The sequence below is a fragment of the Xiphias gladius genome, chromosome 21 (genome assembly GCF_016859285.1).
Source record: "Xiphias gladius isolate SHS-SW01 ecotype Sanya breed wild chromosome 21, ASM1685928v1, whole genome shotgun sequence".
Lineage (NCBI taxonomy): Eukaryota > Metazoa > Chordata > Actinopteri > Istiophoriformes > Xiphiidae > Xiphias > Xiphias gladius.
In genome coordinates, this window is record NC_053420.1 from 25866944 (window position 1) to 25883021 (window position 16078).

Here is a 16078-nt window from a genome sequence, read left to right on the forward strand (position 1 = left end):
GCGCAGTTGTCTTAATCGATGACGCCGGTTACCTGGGTGTGTTATTTTATGTTTCTCGAGAGCCGCTCATCCAAAGACCTTCACAGTCGACACAGCACTTCCTTGGGTCCTACACAATGCGCACGTGAAGCTTGAAGTCGATCAGATGAGCGGTTGTCGAGAAAATCGAAGGACAGACAGAAACACAGACAGATTTCTCCACTTATTAGTAGGATATGCATCATCAATAGGCAAAATTTTAATACATACACAAGGTATATTCTTTTTCAATCATATTAAAATAATTATGAATAATTAGATATCATTATTTGGATGTCTGAATATAGTCAATATTTAATCGGGCTTTAATCAGATTATGACCAATTACAGTTTGAAAATGTAACATACACCGATACTGAAGATCCCATTTGACTACAATATTAATTTAACCAATATACCTGGCTATTCCTCGCCTCTCTGAAGAGACCCCGGTGCCATTGTACCCTGTTGGTGCTCACAGTGGGGGGTCTCATCGGAGTTGCCCCAGTAGCGGCAACTCTCTCTCTCGGCCATTCACGTGCCGGACTGGCGCGCGGTCGAGTCCTGCGCGCGCGCGCGCGCGCGAGCGAGCGTGCCCCGTGTTCGTGTTTGAGTGCACACGACACCACAACTGCGCTGGAGAAGCGGCGGCTGCCCCTACGTTTGCGTGCGCCCTCGACAACGAAACTGTTCACACAGACAGTCCAATTCTTTGATGAAATAAGTGCAACACAGAGGAGAGAGGGACTGTAGGGTCGGTATTTTGGGATCGATCCGCCCACCCTGAAAGTCAGAGAGTGCCCGGCTCGTCTTGTTTCCCGAGTCGCAAATGTTAAAATTGGGCATATCACTCAAAGGGGTAAGTAGTTATTGAGTATTTCTTAGGAGCGAATAAGGCTCGCTGTTTTTGTGTGACCCATCGTCAACGTCAAGACAAGCAACATGTGGTCCCGGACTAGGATAAACGAGACTTCCTGCCAAAACCTTCAAAATAATACTATGTTTGACTCGGTGTGGATGCGGGCGCAAAAGGCGATAGAAGTCAACGGAGAAATGGCAGGTATAGGCAGTATACGAGGTACATTTTATAAGACAAGAAATGGAAACATTAAAAGACTTCACTGTCAAGTGACGCAGAAGAATGTACACGGTTTAGCTGGCGATAGAGCCGTAAAGTGTCAGAAAACAGTGGACAAACACGTTGGCTTAACAGCTGACAAAGTAAAAAACAAAGCTACATCGAAGGAGCGATCTATAACCACGACCCGTTAACCAGCCTAGGTGCAAAAACTGGGCCGCATGCCCCTCCGTAGTGCTCCCTTGCCATGTCGTTTGTCAAAAGTCGGTCGTTTGGTGCCAAAGATATGGAAGAAGTTCTAAAATGTTCATTAACTCTTTTCCATTAAATGGAAAAGACGGCAAAAAAACTGGCAACGGGAGCATTTAGTTAGCAAGGCTAAAAATATGCAAACAAAGGAGCTACCAGCTAGACTGTCAGTTAATACGTGACAGGATAAGACTGCCACACTGAGTTTTTTTTTTCTAGCTTACCAAGACTGATTTACGGCTGGACTTTTATTTAGAAGTGCCGGTAATACTTGCCATTTCTTTTACTCAATGTCAGATGACTTGATCTCTTGTAGACTTTAGTACCTCTTGACATTTCCAACATATAAAGTGAACAACCACAGGAAAGTAAGGGCACCCTACTAGTTGTTGAGGGCAGTGAGAGCTGTCTGAAAGACTGCTTATTTCTAGTCACTTTAATGTCTTAACAAAATAAGTGCCAGGAACATAAACATAAGGGATATCTGGCCCTTGAAACGGTGAATTAATTTTGAATTGTCAGCTCTTCATTTTTACAACTGTGGTGCCCACACTGTAGCAGTTCATGCAGTTTCAGGAAGAGTTCATTTGCAAGCGGGGTCAGTGTGAGGAGCTATTTACGTTGACATGCCATTCATCCAGCTAAAAATAAACATACAGATTCACTGGCACCTTTGAAATGTCATTGCAAACAAGTTACTGCAATCAACCCAAACTTGCTGCCAGAGACAAACAGCCAGTGAACTCTTGTTTCAGACATGTTGCCATGACTCAAGACCTCCTTCCATTTTGAAGTGTCCAAATGCATTTTTGTCGTAGCTTCCTCCATGAATGCTGCTGTCATCTGGGCCCATCTGCAGCTGTGCTCAGGCTCCAGTTAAACATGTCTTCGTCATATGCTGCCGCTATATCGGCCCTCCTCTCAACCAGCTCTTCTAAACCCGTCAAACCCAGCCCTCACCCCTTCCCAGGCACAGCGAGGAGTTCTAAACCCTCCCCCCAGCCCATCAAACCCCCTCACCATCCTCCAGCTGTACAGATACATCCTCAAGCTCCTGAGGCTCTGGGATCTTATGAGGAGCAACAGGAGAACCCTGAAGACTATGGCATAGGTAGGCAGCGGGCCAATGCCAAACACCAACACGCTGGTTGAGATCTTTTCTTTGATACAGGTGGCACATTGTGTTGCAGGTGGGTATTACCTCGTTGAGATTGGAGAGATTTTTGTTGACCGTTACCAAGTGGTCAGAAAGTTGGGATGGGGTCACTTCTCTACTGTGTGGCTCTGCTGGGATATGGTGTAAGTAGTGGTTTGGTCGTTGGACCTTTCATAAATAACATAATACCATAGTATAGTTATTATATAATATATTATAAACATAATAGTGGCTAACTACCCTGATTGTTTGCATGCAGGAAGAGGCGTTTTGTGGCACTGAAGGTGGTGAAGAGTGCTCAAACATTCACAGAGACGGCACTGGATGAGATCAAACTTCTGAAATGTGTCAGTGTGACCACGTGGCTTTTCTTTTTAGCTATGCACTCAATAATTGTTTTTGTAATATTATGGTACTCTTACAATAGATATGCTGTGGACCTAACTAGAGTGTTGTTAATGCATGTGAGTGTCTGGTCAACACAAAGAAAATACTAATGGTGGAATGAAAAGCAATTTTCAGCCTATTCCGTCATTTTTAAGTACACGTCAGTATGACTCAACCAGCATCTCTGACTGTGGCTTATACTATATTCATTAAATCAAAATTTTAAATCAAATTTATGACGTCATTTGATTACAGTGCGATTGTCTTTATCATTTTTACGCATTCCACCTTTTTGTTTATATTGTGATACGTTCAATCTATGCTCATTAGGTAAGGGACAGCGACCCCAAAGATCCTAAACGCGAGAGGATTGTGCACCTCATCGATGACTTCAGGATCTGTGGAGCGAACGGAGAGCGTATCCTCTACAGGGAAAAAGTGTTAAGCCACATAATGTCCTGCTGTAATCACCTATGCTGTACCTCGTTGTGCATGTATGGCTTTTCTATCAAGTTGTTTTTAAATCCTCCTGTTTACAAGTGGGCCTACACAGAGACAGGCAGACCTTGTACCAAAGTGGTGGGACTTAAAATATATGGATCATGTCAATGTGTTTTAGATTTCTCCAAATAATCTCTGAATACTGGATGCGTACCGTATGAAACAAGGTCCTTAATTGCTCACCAGATGTGTGCATGGTTCTGGAGGTGCTTGGCCACCAGCTGCTGAGGTGGATCATCAAATCCAACTACACTGGCCTCCCCCTGCCCTGCGTTAAGAGCATCCTCACACAGGTGTTGTGCCCTTTGTCCCATCTTAGATCATCCTCCCTGTCTTTCACCGCTGACGGAGCTCCTTTTGTGAACAGATTATCTTCTATTTTTGCTCCTCGTTGGCATGACGTGCATTGACAGTGACTCCGTTTTCATTCCTTATCACAGGTGCTGCAGGGTTTAGATTACTTGCACACTAAATGCAAGATCATCCACACTGACATCAAGCCGGAAAACATCCTCCTGAGAGTGGAGGAGGTTTATATAGAGAAACTGGCGGCCAACACCAAGCTGTGGCAGCTGCCAGTGTCCCCTTCCATCAACAGCTCCCCAGGTTAGTGATGCTATGTTAGACATCACATAGGTTTGATACTGATTCTCTGTACAATATGTCAAGGTTAAATTATAGGGGAATAAGTGTAATCTGACACATATTCACATATTTCTTGTTTTTGTATTTTTAACATTCTGTGCTTCCTTCCCCACTCCCTTTCTACCAGTAAACAGAGGCTCCAGAGAAAAGCAGGTGCGTAACCTGAATATGTGCTCTTTTCTTTATTATTTAATTCCTTTTATTAAGACGTTTGTATTTCTTTCACAATCACATTATGATCTGTGCCTTCCTGCTATGACTTCTTAAGAGTTTGTCCAACTTTTTGGGGAAGCTGACTGGAGTTTTCCACACTCTTGGGGAGTGGGTAAGATAGATGTTGTGTTGGGTTTTTGCACTTGATTGCATCTTGACTACACCTAAAGCTTGGAACAAACTAGAGGACATGTCAGATTGTGAAAAGAGAGGAGACCGGGGCCGGGACGTGACCTCAGATTTTGATGTCCTTCCAACAACCCCCACTGTAGTTTCAACATAGCCTCTTGTTGCACCCTACTGCTTCACAACGTGTAGAGAAAACAGATCCAAAATACATTTAGATATTAATAAATGGATTTCATGCAAAACTCTGTTGGCTTATAGTAACTACAGACCATGTGCATAAAAACAACTATTGGGAAAAAAAACAATGAAAATTTGGAGTCCATGGCTCAAACATGCTAAGATTTTCTGATTTTGGTCTGTAGCTCCATATAACATATGTCCGAAAAGAAGCTGAAGAAATGTCAGAGTACATACTGGTTCTTAATATGTTTTTGATGTATGAATATGAATTACAGTGCAGTAGCATGGATGAATTGCTGTCTGCCACAGTGCTTTTTTTGATACTAACAGTGGGGGACACCAAAGTCAGATGTTTTCCAATCTCACTCAAAGTTGCTTTAATTTGCATGATATGCTTCACTTTCAAGACAGGCATGAAAGTGTTGTGATAATGCATTGAACATTTTTTAGGATACATTTTTTTTCATTCCATGCTCACTTCCGATTTTGTCCCCCACCTGTCTACATCCTGCAGTCCAGGAAGGTCTCAAGGAGCCGAATTAACCAAGTGACGAGGAAAGACAGGAGTCGACGAGGTCAGGAGAACGCATCTGACCACAAAGAAAGAGACAAACCTCTTGTGTCATCTTCTGACGCCAGTCCTCCCTCTAGCACCCATAGCTCCACCTGTCACTCTAAGCTCACAGGTCCTGACCTCCTGTTAAGGAGGCAGACCCTGCTGTTGGAGGACAGACTGGACTTGGCTCCGCACAGCCACAGAGACTCCCTCTGCTCGTGGCCAGACCTCAACACAGATGCTCCTGTTTCCGGCTCTAGATCAGTGTTGTTACATCAGACTGCAGACAAAGAGCCACCCCCACCTACACCATCCTCTCCCCATGGTTAGTCTCATAACATTTGTGTAGTTGTTCCCCCACCTCCGTAAACTTTGATTTTTATGACACTGTGTGTGAAGTTTATCCCACAGTAGTCTGATCCTCTTAGGTGTCAAATTCTTCAATGTATTTCAGGCATCAGTGACTCTGACGTACTGTTGGACCTACTGAAGCCACAGAATGCTGATAAAATCCTCATCAAGATTGCTGACCTGGGCAATGCCTGTTGGGTGGTGAGTGATTTATTCAACAAGCAAACTAAACATGAAAAACTTTAGAATTTCAATGAAATAGTTTCATCCTCAAACTAGAACGCTCCCAGTAAGTGCATATCCCCTCCGTGACTTTGTAATCCTCATCAATTCATAATTTATTTTGAGAATGGAGCATTTTTCAATCGCCATCCACATCTTTATTTACGCATCCCAATACAAATAGTGAGAATGGTAACTGGCCAAGATTCTCACATCAGACTCTGAGTTATATCCTTTTATATTTATCATGCCATCAGACTTTGCAGGATTGCTTGGAGGTGACGTGTTTATGTCATCGTAATGAAGCTGCAACTGCTAACTGGGTTCACGTGTTACATCAGAAAGGCCAAGCTACAAGAGCTGCTTGCTGCTTATAGAACAAAACAAAACAGTACAAATGAATGTATTTATTTTCAGGTTAATCAAAATATGTTATGTACCACAATTAGTGAAGAATTGATGACATTTCTGGGAGGACTGGTGGGGAAAAAAAGCAAATCAAGCAAAAAAAAAAAAAATCTAAATAAAATCAATATCTGTAAAAAAAATGGTATGGGCCTATCTTGAAAGATTTGTCTCAAATTAATGTTCAGCTTTGCTTTTATGCCTCATGGTTGTCAGAGCTACGAAGCTAACTGCAAACTGTTTAGTAAATGTGTCTTGTTTATAAAACACTGCTAACCCTTCATTTTTACAGAAGTCAGTACGACAGGTGCTTTCTGTAGAGCAGAGTATGATAGCCATATTTACCATGCACTCCAGTGAATCACAGCTGCCATATGTTTCCACTGAGACGAAACTGTGTGGGCTGATTTGAAATGTAGCTTGAGCGAGATGTACAATATTATTTTGTGCATTTCAGTGAAACCCAGTGCTGGTTGTTATGCCTCTAGTTTCATTTGTCAGAGTGAGAGAGAGAAAGTGGTGTTATTTTAATATAATTTATAACAACTTTTTAGCAGCATGCATTTGCACTTTGGTACAAACATCAATGTCCCCCTCAGGATGAATTGTAACCACTTTAGTGATCTTCCTTTCATCCAGCCCATCTTCCATCAGATCAAAATTTCACTGGTCTACGATCAAACACCTACAAAATTAATGGCATTCCTATCAGCATCAGCTGTACTTTGTTTTTTGTTTTTTCGTGGTAATTAGCAAATGTTTGCATGCTGACATACTAAACTAAGATGGTGAATACGATTAACATTATACCTTCTTAAAATCAGTATATTAGCATTGTCACTGTAAGCATTTTAGCATGCCGACATTAGTATTCAGCTTAAAGCGTCAGATTTTCCTATGTACAACCTCAAAGAGCTGTTGGCATGGCTGTGGACTCTTAGTGTGGTCATTAGAAATACGTTTTAATTTGTGTAGCTTTGTGGTCATTAAAGACATACTTAGGTAATATTTTACAATTACATATAATAGTTATTGAGATTATATCATGTACCAACATTGGCAATTTTGGCTAAGATAACGCACATACTGTAATTAAGAGTAAAAAGTCTGTAATTTCATGTAGAAAGTTATACAAGTTTAGTTAATTTGCACTGAGCTGAACAAGAATAAAGATCCATTTTGTTTACTGTTAAAGCAATAGTAATAGATGCAGGTCATTTAATAGTAAAACATTAAAATCACATCTCTCTTGTCAGCACAAACACTTCACTGAAGACATCCAGACATGTCAGTACCGTTCTGTGGAGGTCCTGATTGGTGCTGACTACAACACTCCAGCTGATATCTGGAGCACCGCCTGCATGGTGAGACAAACGCCTGCATGGATGTGTGTTTTTGAAAAAGGAAAAAAAATGTAAAAGTTTTTCATCTCTTTTAAAAAAAAAAAGTTTCATTCCAACATTGCCATTACTAGATTTGTCATCTCCGTGTGTTCTGTAGGCCTTTGAGCTGGCCACAGGGGACTATCTGTTCGACCCCCAATCAGGAGCCACATTCTCCCGAGCGGAAGGTTTGTTCTGGTCACTACGTCCCTTTTGTCCTTGATTAGACCAAATGAACTGATAATACAGTACCTGCCCGTGTCCCCTCAGATCACATTGCCCACATCATTGAGCTGCTGGGACCTCTCCCATCCCAGTTTGCCCTCTCAGGGAGAAATTCCAAGCGATACTTCAACCGTAAAGGTAAAGTGTAATAAATTAGTCAAAAGAAAGTGAAGCTGCCCAGTGACCGGCATCTAATATTTGGTCTCAGACACTTTTCCAATACTCAGAATATAGTTTGCATATTTTCTCTAACACTTGTTCAATGGTAAGGAACTTTATATTAACAATTTATTTGCAAAAACAGTTTAATAATTAAAAGAAGACAAAAGCGGTGTATCAGTCTATTTTTTACCTTGTCCAGGACAACTGCAACACATCTCAAAGCTCAAGCCATGGAGCTTGTTTGAAATCCTACGAGATAAGTACGAGTGGCCGCGGGAGGAAGCTGTCCAGTTCAGCTCTTTCCTCTTGACCATGTTGGAGCTGCTGCCAGAGAAAAGAGCCACAGCTGCCCAGTGTCTGAAACACCCCTGGATCGCCTCCTAGACAAACCAGCCCTGTATCGTTCAGAGCCCAGGGGACTAGCTCTCTGTTCAGGAGCAGACTCAGACATATCGGATGTGACATGGGACTTGGGTCGGCTGTGGGAGTAGTCTGGTGCTGGCATCATGAGCACAACTTTCATAAATATTTATTAGCCTGACTAAGAGCCTTTCCCCAGTTGGATTGCTTGGATTAAACGGCCATCACATCTAATTCAGGCACAGCAATGACCAAAGAGAAGTTTTGTCTTACTGGAAAATTGCCTTTTAAACATGATCACAAAGTTCTTGAATTTCAATAAACTGACATGAGATTGCTTTTATTCTCCAGTCGTTATTTATAAGACGGGTACAGTGGCTTCAGAAAGTATTCAGACCCCTTCACTTTTTTGTGTTGTTTTAATTGTAAATGGATAAAATTGCCATTTTTGCCCATCAGTCTACACTCAATAACCCATAATGACAAAGTGAAAACATGTTTAGATTTTTGTGCAAATTTATTAAAACTAAAAAACTAAAATCTCTCATTTACAAAAATATTCAGACCTTTAATTCAGCACACTGTAGAAGCCCCTTTGGCAGCAAGTACAGCCTCGAGTCTTCTTGAGTCTCTACAAGCTTTGCAAACCTGGATTTGGGCTGTTTATCCCAATCCCCCTTCCCCGTAGATCCTCTCAAGCTCCGTCAGATGGGATGGGAGGCTTCTGTGAACTGCCATCTTCAGATCTCTCCACAGATGTTCTATGGGGTTTAAGTCTGGGTTTTGGCTGGGCCACTCAAGGACAGTCAGAGACTTGTCCCGAAGCCACTCAAGCATTTTCTGGGCTGTTTGCTTCAGGTCATTGTCGCGCTGAAAGGTGAACCGTCGCTCCAGTCTCAGGTTGCGTGCACCCTGGAGCAGGTTTTCTTCAAGGACCTCCTCTGTATTTGGCTGCATTCATCCTTCCCTCAATCTTAACCAGTCTCCCGGTCACGGCCACTGAGGGATCGTATTAGTCAGGTGATGATGCAGGTCCTGTTTGCAAGAAATAGTGATCGGAGTTCAATTTCTGTCTCATCAGACCCGGGACTCTTTTTCCTCTTGCTTGCTGCCAAGCAGGCTGTCACATGCCTTTTACTCAAAGTATCTTTCATCTTGCCACTCTATCATAACGAGATGGCCATCCTTCTGGTAGATTCTCCCATCTCTGCAGAAGACTTCTGAAGCTCTGTGAGAATGACCATGGGGTTCTTGGTCATCTCCCTGATCAAAGCCCTTCTTGCCCAGTTACTCAGTCTGGCCAGCTGGCCAACTCTGGGAAGGGTCCTGGTGGTTCAAAATTTCTTCCGTTTCACAATTATCGAGGCCACTGTGCTCCTGAGAACACTCAAAGCTTTACAGATAGTTTTATACCTTTGCCATGATCTATGCATTGGCACAATTTTATCGCAGAGGTCTATAGAGAGTTCCTTGAGCATCATGGCTTGGATTTTGTCCTGACATGCAGTGAACTGTGGGACCTTAGATACACAGGTGTGGGCCTTTTTTAAACCATGTCCAATCCATTCAGTTGTCCACAGGTGGACTCCAATAAAGTTCTGGACACATCTCAAGAAATATTAAAGCAAAGAGGATGCACCTGACTACAATTTGGAATGTCACAACATATAGGGTCTGAATACTTTTGTAAATGAGAGATTTCAATTTTTGATTTTTAATAAATTTAAAAAAAATTCTAAAAATATGTTTTCACTTGTAGATTGACAAAATGGCAGATTTATCAGTTTAATATTAAAATCTACAGCTCAATAAAGTGTACAAAAAGTGAAGGGGTCTGAATACTTTCTGAAACCACTGTAAATGAGCACATCACCTTGAAGAAATACGTATTAAACTATGTGGGAAAGGTTGCAGCAAACCAGTCTGAAGTATGAGATGGATCGACGAAGAGTATGAGAAAAAAGCAGTTATAATCTTGGTTTATTAAAAAGCAGCCCTGTGACAGTAACCTCATTTTAGGTGGAAATGTAATCACAATGGAAATGAGATATTTAGAATTTGGAATCCTCAAATCACCAAAATATCAGTTTAAACAGCTAGACATAATTCATTGTAGTGGTTAAAGCAGAACTGAGAGTTAACCCTAACAAATCATTAAATACCAAGCAGGACTTAGTCCTTTTTTGCAATCGCCGACTGAGAGTGTGTGTGTGTGTGTGTGTGTGTGTGTGTGTGTGTGTGTGTGTGTGTGTGTGTGTGTGTGTGTGTGTGTGTTGACCATTGCGATTTGGTCGGTTGTGCATTCCTTGCATGCTCACATTCACCAGAGCTCTGAGAGGGGGATGGAAGGAAGACGAGGGAGGAGTTAGTCTCATGTGAAGGCAGGCATATGTCCGGCTGTTGGAAAACTCACTGATTTTCTGATCACAGGGAGCAGCGACTGCTTGAACACGTAAGTCTTATTTTCTGTTAGATTTTAATGAGAGACCCTTTAAGAATATATGAGGTGTTTTCTTTCTTTTTATGCCTTACAAGTGTTTGCTCTTGTGTTGAAGAGTGTGTGCACTCATAGTATTGTGAAATATGGGAAGAGCAAAGATTAGATTTATTCCCAAACTGACATTACTGCACTACTCCTCAGTCATGCATGTTTCATACCAAATATAGTATTACAGCTTCAATAATAAGCAAGTTTTGGATATTCTAATAATGCTAATATTCTTGTTCTCCTTCCCGTCTCCTTCCCGTTCTTTTATTCGAGAGCTCTTTATGATGTGATTTGAATATGGAAAAATTCAGTTAGGTAGCATGCACGCCATGTAACATGGTATTGCACAGATGTGTCTCTCTACAATGGTAAAAGATTCATTTATCAAACAGTGCCAAGACTATTCTGCACTTCAGCTTCTGAATCTCCTGTTGAACGCATAAGTAAGCCAAATGAAAGGTTAAAGTCCCAGTGTCCTACCTTTTGTGACACAGCTCTTAACCCTCAGCTAGTTGCCATGCAACTCAAAACTCCAAATCAAAAGGAATTACCTCAACCACTACTGGTCTTTCACAGTTCCATTATTAGTGCAAGGTAGAGTCGTTTCCAGCCTTGCTCTTCTGTGCTTTCCCACAGACGGAGCCCCTGTTTAGGACTCTGGCTGTGAGTCTCTCCTCTTCTTTTTGCTTTCTTCTTCCAGCTTCAACTGTGCTTGAAATATCTAAACAGACTAATTGCTTCTGAGAGATGGAAAGCTGCACCCGACGCGCTGTGTTGTGTGTTTACCAGTGCTTATTGCAGTTGATATTAAATGCTATCCTACAGTGATATGACTTTGAGACGTGTGGGTGTGCAGATTGGACCTGGCAGCAGCAGCAGCTGATAATGAAAACAGGAGCAATAACAGTATTGTACACTGCATAGTAAACACCCATATCATTAGCCTGACACAAAGGGAGAGAGAGAGTGAGGGGCGATATTAGAGCTTTCATTAATCTCATGCAGATGTGTTCTTATTGTCCGTTGTGTGTGCTTCGTTTATCAAAGCTTCACCGTAGCCCAGCACCATATCACCATGCTGAACTGATGTTTATCTTCTCTGTCTTGGTCGCAGGATGTGGCTGACTCTTCTTTACAGTTGCACCGGTGGAGCAGCTCTTCTATATGCTTTGTACAGATGGGTGATCCCCGCCGCTGTGCAGTATCATGGAGGATTGGCATTGATTTGGCATGACGTCATTGTGGAGCGGATGCTGGACACCCTGACCCAGTCCACTCGTCCTCAGGTGTGCCTTCACTATAGAAAACTCACCTCTCACAAGTGAAACCCTAACACACTAATGACCAGCGACTATATGATGGTAACGATGACAGAAAAAAATGCTTCGCAAACAAACAGAGGAACCTACACATTGGTCAAATGTCAGTAACACTGAAGTATAGGTATGTACATGTACATGCATTTGTGTTGTACACTGTAAAGGTAGTTCAAATAAACTAAGCATCTTTATAAATGCTCTTACAAAAATCCAATTTACCCTCAATCATTTATACGTTAACAAAAAACCAAAAGTCTACAGCTCTGCAAGGCTTTGTGAGATTGTATTCAGGCACAGCGGTGCTTTGAGCTAAATGCTAACATCATAATGCTAACGTGCTCACACTGACATGATGTTTAGCAGATATATCTTATTTTAGTGTGTTAGCATGCTAACCTTTGCTAATTAGCACTAAACACAAAGTACAGCTGGGAGTGTCATAATTTTCACAGGACTTATTTGACAAATGAAACCTTTGGCCTGATGATTGCCCCATATGAAGAGTAAAGGTATCACCAAAGTGATTACAATTCCACCTGAGAGGGGCATGGAGTCAGGGGATCACCAAGGTTAGAGAGATTCTTCCTCTGGGGACTAGGAATGATTGTTTAAAAAAAAAAATCACAAAACTCCATCCAATAATTGCTGGGATATTGTAATGTTACATGAATGTAATAAAATGTGACCAAGTAAAAGCTGCATTTTTACTGAGAAAGAAAAATGAAATCTGGCATGTTTGAAAACATGATCTCTTGTTCGACAAGAAAGACATTGTTGAGCTTTGATTCCATTTTCACACAGCGATGTAAGAACTCCTAATCAGATGGCTTTTGAGAGAACAAGTCAGGTGTAGGTCGGGAATAGATTTAAAACGAAACAATAAAACCTTTCACACCTGTAACTGTTAGCATTCATAGTAATTATCTAAGTGTTCCACTGCCTTACTATTGTGCATGCTGGCTCACTGGGATACTTGACTGTAAGCGAGCCATTGTTAATGTTATTAGTTGCACCTGTGGTTTTCCTGCTATGTCGAACCAAAAGCCTTTAACATACTGGTGGGCAAAAAAAAAAATCTGTTCTCATGAACACTGACTGAGGTCAACTCTTGCATCTGACAGTGAACAGTGCAAGGCATATGGGTTTCAGCAATAAACATGCCAGGGTGGTGGAGAGGTAGATTTTGAAATGTACATGACTGCTACGCTATGTGAATAAGACAACGTGTATATAAAGTACACACTATAAAAGGAGGGGCAGATAACAATCTTGTGACACATGCATACACCCATACACCCAATAGGCAGACATGCATAGGTACAAATGTGTGAATCCACACTTGTTTATTGTTTCCTGAGGAGAACTTTCTTTTCTTTCTACTAATTAATTTGGGCTGATATTTTTTCATCTGCCCTTAATGAAAGCAAAAATAAATAAATAGGATAAAAATAAAAGCCCTAGGCTTTGTCTTATGATCACAACATGCACGAAATGTGGCTTAGCAAATGAACAGATGATAACAGCAGAAAAATTACAAACCCTAATTCTACTTTTTATATCCAGACTAACATTTGTAGGCAGGTCAGTACCATACATTTTGCCATGAAATATTTTCCCATTGTATGTGGGATATTTTAAATCTTTTAAAATACTCAGTTACTGGTCATACTGTTATATAAGAAAACAAATATCTATGAAACGTGAAAATAAATGTATTTCCTAGAATTATCAACACATTTAATGAAATTAAATTGAAAAGATAAATACCACTTTTCCATTATCCATCACCTTCTTGCCATGACTGCAGTTAATGACTAAATTTGTATCAAAGTGGGGGTGTTCCCATCCACACAAAGCTCAGTGGGACAGGTCCTGGATACAAACGGCCTCACGCTGGAATCATAGCTCTCATGTAAAATGGGATTCACTGGGTACATTTTGACATCGACCAGTCTCCTTTAGGCAGAAACACACATGAAGGAACAGAGAGACTGAGAGAGAGAAAGCGATGAATCGCATCACATCCGTAATCTTTGGTAAAGGTTGTTATGCATTTGCCTGAGGAAGGCCAGGTTTGGTTTATCTTGCCAGCAGAGTTCTGGGTGACAGTTGAACGGGAAAAAGGATGAGGCATCGGGCGGAGTTGGAAGCAGGAAAAAATGTACAGAATGCTTTACATACAGTATTATTGCTCCTTAATGCTATCCTTTTGATTCTTCTTTGGAATGTCCAAATTAAAAGAGTTCGAAGAACAAGACGACAGACACCAACCAACGGGGCCTGTCACTTACTTCTGGGGTCATGACATGGCAACTCAAAAGTTCTTAGGTATAAATGGATGAATTATTAACAATGAGTGCTCAGTGACACCGATTATAAAAGTACCCTATTCTAAAGTGGTACCGTATTATTTTCCCTCTACTCAGCGGCTCCTGAGTGCAGTAAAGAAGAACGCCACTAGAGGAGACCCTCGCAGCGTGGTCAAAGCCGTTGATCACTTCTGCAGACACAAGGAGTGGGCCATGAATGTGGGGGATGAGAAAGGTACTGATTTCTCATTCTATGGCCGTTTGCTTTTATGTGTGAAATCCTCTTTTTTCTCGATGTTTTTTTTTTGGTGCCTACTTTCTTTTTCCATTCACTTTTTTTTTTTTGGCACAGGCTGCATTCTTGACTCGTTGGTGTCTGAGGTAAACCCAGCAACTGTGTTGGAGCTGGGAACCTACTGTGGCTACTCCACCGTGCGGATCGCCAGCCTGCTTCCCCCTCACGCCAAACTCATCACTCTTGAATTTAACCCCGACTATGCTGCAGTTGCTCGTCAAGTCATTGCTTGGGCAGGACTAGAAGAAAAGGTTAAATCTGATGTCTCCACGTAAACAGAAAAAGAATGGTTTACATAGTGTGTACAGGTTGGAAGATGGTGTCTTTCTTCTTTCTAGGTCCAGTTGGTCGAAGGGGCATCTGGTGACTGGATTCCCAGAATGAAGGAGCAGTTTGGGATTCAAACATTTGATATGGTTTTCCTGGATCACTGGAAGGACTGCTACCTTCCTGACACAAAACTGATAGAGGCAAGTTTTAGATGTTTTAGTCATTTTGTACTGATCAAACTCTTGATTGTTCTGCCGTGACACTCACTTTGCTTTTATTGTCAGGAGTGTGGGCTCCTCAGGAAAGGCAGCGTCCTGGTGGCAGACAACGTCATTTGCCCTGGAACTCCTGACTACCTGGAGTACGTCCGTAGCAGCCCGCGATACAAAAGCCGGTACTTCAAGTCTCACCTGGAGTACACCAAAGTGGAGGATGGCTTAGAGAAGTCTGTCTTCTTAGGGTAGTTTTTAACAGATGGTGTCGTCTTTTACACAGGTATTAGTAAAACCTCAGACCTCTGTTATCTTGGGTCCACTGAGCAGACTAAGAATCAGGAGTTAAATCTGGTTTTCTAATATGTCATAGAGCGTGTTATCTTGAAATTAAAAATAACATTTGAAGGGAAAACAAATAAATTGTTCTGTGTGCTTTATTTTTCATAACACCAAATGATGGAAGTTGATGCACTCGACATGTCTGTATATACTGGTACAGTAGGCGGCGGTAGTGGTGCTATGTTCGAGCTCCTAATTGACAGATGATGAGCTGCAAACTGATCCGGGGGCTGCTTTTCCCAGAGCATCAACTGAAATCAATAATAAATCTAATCCAGCTGCATTCTGTGATTTTCTGCTCTGATATTCTCTACCATTGTGCCGGTGTTGACAGGTGTGTGAAGGAGAGAGTCAATGTGTGGTGTGTGTGTGTGTGTGTGTGTGTGTGTGTGTGTGTGTGTGTGTGTGTGTGTGTGTGTGTGTGTGTGTGTGTGTGTGTGTGTGTGTGTGTGTGTGTGAGAGAGAGAGAGTATGAATCAAATTGCTGCTCATCTAATCTCTCAAAGTGACAGAGTTCCATCATACTGGGGGCAGGAAAGGGGGGTGGGTGGGTCTGCATTTGGTTCAGCCGTTTGAAAAAAAAAAAAAAAAAAAAAATAGGCTAGTCCACGTAGTGCTTTCTTC

General features: G+C 41.7%; 2 protein-coding genes across 4 annotated transcripts; both read left to right on the forward strand.

Moving 5' to 3' along the window:
- Positions 1–605: 605 nt before the first annotated feature.
- On the forward strand, positions 606–8562 carry LOC120783315 (SRSF protein kinase 2-like). Of its 2 annotated transcripts, XM_040116215.1 has the most exons (15): positions 606–877; positions 2164–2456; positions 2536–2644; positions 2761–2848; positions 3219–3306; positions 3576–3682; positions 3830–3995; positions 4162–4187; positions 4303–4359; positions 5071–5437; positions 5567–5664; positions 7347–7454; positions 7591–7660; positions 7743–7835; positions 8059–8562. In XM_040116215.1, exons 2-15 carry the CDS (start codon positions 2228–2230, stop codon positions 8241–8243), a joined length of 1791 nt encoding a protein of 596 aa, XP_039972149.1. In that variant the 5' UTR covers positions 606–877; positions 2164–2227; the 3' UTR covers positions 8244–8562. The 2 variants fall into 2 exon arrangements, with proteins under 2 accessions (XP_039972149.1, XP_039972150.1); XM_040116216.1 differs by lacking the exon at positions 4303–4359 and having other exon boundaries at positions 607–877.
- Positions 8563–10479: 1917 nt separating this feature from the next.
- Positions 10480–15536, forward strand: comtb (catechol-O-methyltransferase b). 2 transcript variants are annotated; one of them, XM_040158703.1, is made up of 7 exons: positions 10480–10671; positions 11344–11370; positions 11822–11993; positions 14453–14570; positions 14688–14881; positions 14969–15100; positions 15185–15536. In XM_040158703.1, the coding sequence occupies exons 3-7, from the start codon at positions 11823–11825 to the stop codon at positions 15362–15364; spliced, it is 795 nt and encodes a 264-aa protein (XP_040014637.1). In that variant the 5' UTR covers positions 10480–10671; positions 11344–11370; position 11822; the 3' UTR covers positions 15365–15536. The 2 variants fall into 2 exon arrangements, with proteins under 2 accessions (XP_040014637.1, XP_040014636.1); XM_040158702.1 differs by lacking the exon at positions 11344–11370 and having other exon boundaries at positions 10481–10671.
- Positions 15537–16078: the final 542 nt, after the last annotated feature.

Excerpts from the sequence above, each read along its gene's own strand:
- LOC120783315 (XM_040116215.1), top strand. The coding sequence starts at position 2,228 with ATGTCTTCGTCATATGCTGCCGCTATATCGGCCCTCCTCTCAACCAGC. Across the intron at positions 7,661-7,742 it reads CACATTCTCCCGAGCGGAAG|ATCACATTGCCCACATCATT; the intron begins GTTTGTTCTGGT and ends GTGTCCCCTCAG. Across the intron at positions 7,836-8,058 it reads GCGATACTTCAACCGTAAAG|GACAACTGCAACACATCTCA; the intron begins GTAAAGTGTAAT and ends TACCTTGTCCAG.
- comtb (XM_040158703.1), top strand. The coding sequence starts at position 11,823 with ATGTGGCTGACTCTTCTTTACAGTTGCACCGGTGGAGCAGCTCTTCTA. Across the intron at positions 11,994-14,452 it reads CCCAGTCCACTCGTCCTCAG|CGGCTCCTGAGTGCAGTAAA; the intron begins GTGTGCCTTCAC and ends CCCTCTACTCAG. Across the intron at positions 14,882-14,968 it reads GGGCAGGACTAGAAGAAAAG|GTCCAGTTGGTCGAAGGGGC; the intron begins GTTAAATCTGAT and ends TCTTCTTTCTAG.